This window comes from Megalobrama amblycephala, linkage group LG13 (assembly GCF_018812025.1).
Source record: "Megalobrama amblycephala isolate DHTTF-2021 linkage group LG13, ASM1881202v1, whole genome shotgun sequence".
Taxonomy (NCBI): Eukaryota; Metazoa; Chordata; class Actinopteri; order Cypriniformes; family Xenocyprididae; genus Megalobrama; species Megalobrama amblycephala.
The window spans coordinates 30,188,920-30,195,637 of NC_063056.1; the positions used below are offsets into that span (position 1 = coordinate 30,188,920).

Genomic DNA, 6,718 nt, shown 5'->3' on the forward strand with positions numbered 1-6,718 from the left:
CTGAACTTAACCAGCAAATATTCATCTTCTGTAAGCCTCACATACCCAACATTAAATGCAATAAGAGGAGTACCGAGATTTGACGTACTGTATTGTGTGAGTCATGGAAGTCCTTTGAGTGGGGCGTGATCTGAGCTGAGGCACATTTGTAGCGCATTACACATCTGCAGAAGGGATGTTCCCTGAGCTTATAAGAGAGCCTATAAGTTTTGAGGTCCTGAATGAACAGTTATATCTGGAGGAGAGAAGGTCAAGGAAAGGGTGAATAAACCTGGGTAAAGATTTGTCCGAATAGGTATGTGAATAACAGCTGATTTATTTAATTCTATACTATTTATATGTGTGATTACACATTATATTAAAAGTGTAATTTAAAAAAAATCACACTCAGTTATTTTACCTGATGTTTATTCCAGGTTACATTTTTGATGATGATGATTACTAAAATAGTGTTTTTCCTTCCAAAAGTAATTCTTTTTTCCCCCCATTATTTCTAGCATTTTGATAATAAAATGGACATCAAGCCAGTATTAAGGAGTTTTGGCTCTCTGATCCGAGCCATTCTTACATTTCTTTTTGCTCTCCTGGTCCTTGGGGTGATGTTATGGGCGTACATTTTTGGTTTCCAGATAGCTACATCTCCATTTAACATCATCTCATTGGGTTTCTATGGAGTGCTGCTAAGCTTCCACGTCCTAATTCAGAGTCTTTTTGCCTTTGTGGAGCATCGGCGCATGCATGCGAGACGCAAACCTTGCTCTTACACAAAATCCATTGGCTTTACAATATCAGCCTATCAGGAGGACCCTGCTTATCTCCGAGAGTGCCTTCTGTCAGTACGGGCTCTACAGTACCCATCTGAGCTGCTACGCATTGTCATGGTGGTGGACGGAAACTCAGAAGATGACCGCTACATGATGGAGATGTTTCGTGAGGTCTTTGCAGACCAGGATCCTGGCTGTTATATATGGCAAAACAACTACCACTCTTGGAACCCCACTGGCCAAGAAAAAGATGCAGCTGAAGCTGACGGTCTAGAAGGAAATGATGGGGTGATGTTTGAAGACCCTCAGCGTTTAGAGGTTGAAGAACTCATTAGGACTAAGAAGTGTGTGTGCATCATGCAAAAATGGGGAGGAAAGAGGGAAGTGATGTATACAGCATTCAAGGCACTAGGATCCTCTGTGGATTATATACAGGTTAGTGATATTTACAAGCACATAAGCTTATACTGAGTATAAATTGAGCATCGAATTTTAGGGTAACAAGTAACGTGTATGAAAGAAATACTCCATAACTCTTCCATTTTTTTCATATTCTACTTTTTTATCAGGTATGTGACTCAGACACAAAGTTAGACCCTTTGGCCACAGTGGAGCTCTGCAAGGTGCTGGAGAGTAACCAGAAATACGGTGCCGTGGGAGGCGACGTGATGATCCTTAACCTTAAAGACTCCTATATCAGCTTCATGAGCAGCCTGCGCTACTGGATGGCGTTTAACATTGAGAGGTCCTGTCAGTCCTTCTTTGACTGTGTCTCCTGTATCAGCGGCCCCTTAGGTAATTCAGAACCTCTCAGAAGTTTATATAAATCAATATTGACCCTATGTACTATGTATAAATGCATGTTCTTGGTCTTATATTGAATGAGTCATCGATGCAGCTTATTTCAAATAAAAAAACTTTGTCTTTATTTAATATTTAATCAAATAACTTTTGTTGCCTCTGAAACAGCATTCTTTTGCCACGTATGTCACTACAGTCTATTGGATAATTTATTCATTGTTTTAGCAAACTATAACATTCGGCTCCATTTTATTGCAATCTAATCAATTCAAGATGGATAAAATCAAGTCCCGTTCTGCAAATTTTCCTCATTGAATATTTCGTTTCATTTAAATTCACTCAAACACATTACAAAAATGTGTTACAAACAGCATGTTCGCTTCTGAACTGTCTAATGTAGCATCAATAAAATGTTTTTTTTTTTGTTTTTTTTTAAATAAGTATTTAAACTATCTTTGGTTCACTAATTAAACACTGACTAAAATGTTGTTGCATGAGTTTGACCCTAGTAGGCATATTTTACTTGTTACTCTGATCTTAGTTTTGATATTTTGTCTGTTGGAATAACTGAGTTTCATTATTTTTGCTTCAGGTCTTTATAGGAATGACCTTCTGCAGCAGTTTCTGGAATCCTGGTACAATCAGAAGTTTCTCGGCACCCACTGTACTTTTGGGGATGACCGGCATCTCACCAATCGAATGCTAAGCATGGGCTATGCTACAAAGTGAGTACTTACTGTATGGCCAAATATGATTCACCATTGATGAATAATGATCGTTCTCCATAACAAGCATGACAGTCTGTTGAATACTTCTAAACTGTATTTAATTTCAATCAGACATGTTTTAACAGTGAGTTTCTGTTCCCATAAGGTACACTGCCCGTTCTAAGTGCTACACCGAGACTCCCGCACAGTTTCTGCGCTGGCTCAATCAACAGACGCGTTGGACCAAATCCTACTTTCGTGAATGGCTCTATAATGCTATGTGGTGGCACAAGCATAACCTGTGGATGACCTACGAATCCATTGTCTCAGGCATCTTTCCTTTTTTTGTCACTGCCACTATTATCAAACTCTTCTGGACAGGCACTCTGTGGGACATTTTGTGGGTTTTGTGCTGCATCCAGTTGATTGGTCTGGTAAAGGCAGCCTATGCCTGCATCCTAAGACAAAATGCAGTGATGCTCTTCATGTCCTTATACTCTGCCCTCTACATGACCAGCCTCCTGCCTGCCAAATACTTTGCCATTATCACCATGAACAAAAGCAGCTGGGGGACATCGGGCCGTCGTAAGATGGTGGGGAACTATATTCCCCTGGTACCACTTTCAGTGTGGGCAGCCATCTTGTTGGGAGGCCTGGGGTACACAATCTACAGGGAATACAATGAGAAATGGACAACAGATGGTAAAAAAGAAGAGATCAAGTTTTTGATATATGGATCTGCAGCTTATGTCTGCTACTGGCTCATAATGATCGGCCTCTATTGGATGTGGTTTCGGAGGTTACTTCGAAAACGCTCACAGAGTTACACTGTGAATGTGTAGGACAATTATTTGCGCACATTTTTTATTTATTTAAGAAAACTTGCACTTTTTCATGTTTTTCCATGCAATTTTATTTATAGATTATTTTTAAACTTGCAATTGTATTTATGATTTTTTTTATAAATTTTGATATGGTACATTTTTATGCAATTTATGTTGTCTATTAATATGATATGGAAACTACCTGTCTTTATGAAATATGATTATATTAAATTCTCAGAAATCAATCATTTACAGTCAACATTGATGCTGTGGGGTTTTAAATTAAACAAATATAGCAGTGAACCAAATTTTACAGATATGTTATTTTTAGTGAAGGAATTCTAACATATCACTTTACATCATTGAGCTTACTGAAGTGATATTGATTTATTGTTGAGATAACTGGACACACTAAGACCATCTGTTACAACACTTATTTGCTTATTATTTGAAGAATGCAGATAAAGAGATACATACCTGACACAGTGAACAGCACTGACCATGTGCTGCTGATGATATTTTAGCATTTGTTGAATGACTACTAACATAAATATGATTTCACGAGAAGCAATGCTTGTAATTCTTTCTGATGTAATGTTACAGGGCATTTTGTTGTCTTTTAGCACTTGAACAGAGCATGTTGAGTCAGTATATTTATTGTCAGCATTATTTTGTAAATGTGAACTGTTATTTAAACAATACAAGAGAATAAATAAATTATTTTTTAATGGAAGACGTGCTGAAATTATTTCATTGCCTTTGACAAAATTATTCCACCATGAATTATCTAATTAAAATAACAATACGTACAACAAAAATATTCCTTGTTTTGCAATCTCAGCATTTTAAACATGGCTCTTGTTTAGAGTAAAAAAAAAAAATTGTGACATTTGATGAAAAATTGTTTGTTATACTTTGATGGACAAAAATATATAAAATGACACAAAACCTGAATTTGACTACATTTTAAACTGCAATTTTTCCAGCAATGTAGGATGTGGACTGCACCTCTAAACACAGTTTTGCAATATATCTGAAAAAAATATATAGGGAGGATTCCCTGACATTTGTACATCCAGACCAGCACTGACATAAATCAGTTTGAGTGTCATTTAACAGCAGAATCAATAACACTGTAGGATAACAGCCCACAAATAAATTACGTTTGCCCATAATTTACCTATGGGATGGATAATGTACGCGTGATCAAGTAAATGATTTACCGTTTTATGTGATTTAAAGCAGAGTGAATCAGATAAGGGTGGGTGCTATTTGGGGGTAATTGCTTCATGCAAAACATTTTATGAAGTACGTTTGAGTGTTATAGCTTGTTTAGACTGTTACCAAAGGCAACCAAGGTGGATCCCAATTATAGGAGGTTAAAAAGCTGTTAATGAAAAAAAGCTGGAATGATCTCTTTAAAACAATATAAGGGTCATTGACGAATAAGGTTTTTAAAAGTGTAAAAAAAAACATAATGGAGATATAATTCATTTTGAAGTTTTATTACATGTTAAGAAATAGATTATGTGGATTTTATAATCAATTAATTTTTTTTTACAAGATGGACAAAATTTGCCACCAAAAAAGTAATTCGGTTTTACCGTATGACACTAGGTTATACCGAATGACGATATTTTCAAACACTGCTAACAGGCTGATATCTAGCTAGCTACTTAGTTAGCTTGCTAGCTATCTTTTTAAATATTACAACATTTTACATGTTTACGGTTGACCTGATGTTTCGGGACATGTATATAAGCAAGTGAAAACATGATTTTTTAAAAAATAGTTAAGAGTTATTTACTTTGCTTTACGACCATGTGGTCCTTTGCAGGTGTATGAATGATGTCACATCCTGTCACATTATATTGAGCACATGACCAAAATGGTCCCTTTATATTGGTTACTCCAAATGACATCAATGAAATGCATTTCTCCGGACACTCTTTCTCATAACAAAGCAACGACTGCTACACAATTTTAATACCATGTTGCACTATGTTGATATATGATGTTATAAAATCATGCCAGAATAAAAAATATATACATTTATTACATTTGAAGATATTTTAATCACAAATAAAATGGCTGTATTGGCATTTGGACGGTTAAAGTTTTGACACTTTAAAATCTTTAAAATACCAAAATATATTTAAGCAAAATATAATTAAAACCTTTTGGTTTCAATAAAAGAGATCTAGTTGTACTTTCATACTTTGGATGTCATATCTTTGTTTTTTATTATTATTTAGGCCTTTGGACAAAAAAATTACCCGTCACATCATTGACCCTTAAACAATATATAACAACTGCTTAAATGTCAATATAAGCTAGAGAATTTTATTCAGAACCAAAGGACAATTACTTCCAAAAAATTTAAAGATAAGTTACAGTAACAGTGCATCAGAAATTATTACAATGCCATTTCCATTTCTGTCATGTTCATGACTTTCAAAAAAAAAAAAAAACCTTACACTCCACTGATGACTCCACTCAGACACATCTCAATGCATGAAAGAGTGATGTGACTGACAATGACCCCTTAATTTCATAATTACAGTGGTGGTCAGAATTATTGGCACCCTTGGTAAATATGATCAAGGATGACTGTAAAAATAAATCTGCCTTGTTTATCCTTTTGATCTTTAATTCATAAAATTTGCAAAAATCTAACCTTTCATTGAAGGAAAAGAATTGAAAGTGGGGGGAAAGTCACATTATGATAAATGTCTTTCTCCAAAACACGTTGGCCACAATTATTGGCACCCCTAGAATTTGTTATGAGTAAAATATCTCTGAAGTATATTCCCATTCATATTTACATTTTTTTTAGCACACCAGGGTGATCATGAACATGAAGTTGTCCAGCCATGACTTCCTGTTCCACAGGAGTATAAACATGAGGAAAAACAAAGGCCAAATTCCTGTAATCATTCATCACAATGAGTAAAACCAAAGAATATAGTTCTGATGTGCAGCAAAATATTGTTGAGCTTCACAAAATAGAAAGTGGCTGTAAGAAAATAGTTAAAGCATTGAAAATCCAGATTTCCACCATCAGGGCAATAATTAAGAAGTTCCAATCAACTAAAGATGTTACAAATCTGCCTGGAAGAGGACGTGTGTGTAAAGTTTGAGTGGCCAAAGACTCTACAATGATCATAGCTGGAGAATTGCAGAGATTAGTTGAGTCTTGAGTCTCAGAAAGCCTAAAAAAAATGATCAAACAGCCCCTACATCACCACAAGTTTTTCGGGAAGGTTTCAAGAAAAATCTTCTGCTCTCATCCGGAAACAATCTACAGTATATTCAGTTGTCAGACAAGACTGGAACTTCAAAAGGGACCGGCTTCTGTGGTCAGATGAAACTAAAAAAGGAACTTTTTGGCAGCAAACCCACCAGATGGATTTGGTGCACCCATGGATAAAAAGTACCCCATGCCCACGGTTAAATATACTGCTGGATCTTTAATGTTGTAGGCCTATTTTTCTGCTGGAGGTCCTGGACATCTTGTTCAGATTCATGGTATCATGGATTCTATCAAATACCAACAGGTAAAAAAATCAAAACCTGACCGCTTCTGCTAGAAATCCAATAATGGGCCGTGGTTGGATCTTCC

At 35.9% G+C, this 6,718-nt stretch overlaps 1 protein-coding gene across 1 annotated transcript; it reads left to right on the plus strand.

Moving 5' to 3' along the window:
* has1 (hyaluronan synthase 1) lies at positions 1–4,773 on the plus strand. The gene is made up of 5 exons (XM_048153881.1): positions 1–295; positions 498–1,199; positions 1,334–1,559; positions 2,158–2,290; positions 2,439–4,773. Exons 2-5 carry the CDS (start codon positions 513–515, stop codon positions 3,112–3,114), a joined length of 1,722 nt encoding a protein of 573 aa, XP_048009838.1. The 5' UTR covers positions 1–295; positions 498–512; the 3' UTR covers positions 3,115–4,773.
* The last annotated feature ends 1,945 nt before the right edge of the window (positions 4,774–6,718 follow it).

Bases quoted from the DNA above. Each gene is read 5' to 3' on its own strand.
- has1 (XM_048153881.1), top strand. From the start codon at position 513: ATGGACATCAAGCCAGTATTAAGGAGTTTTGGCTCTCTGATCCGAGCC. The intron at 1,200-1,333 runs GTTAGTGATATT...CTTTTTTATCAG, and splicing joins CCTCTGTGGATTATATACAG to GTATGTGACTCAGACACAAA. The intron at 1,560-2,157 runs GTAATTCAGAAC...TTTTTGCTTCAG, and splicing joins CTGTATCAGCGGCCCCTTAG to GTCTTTATAGGAATGACCTT.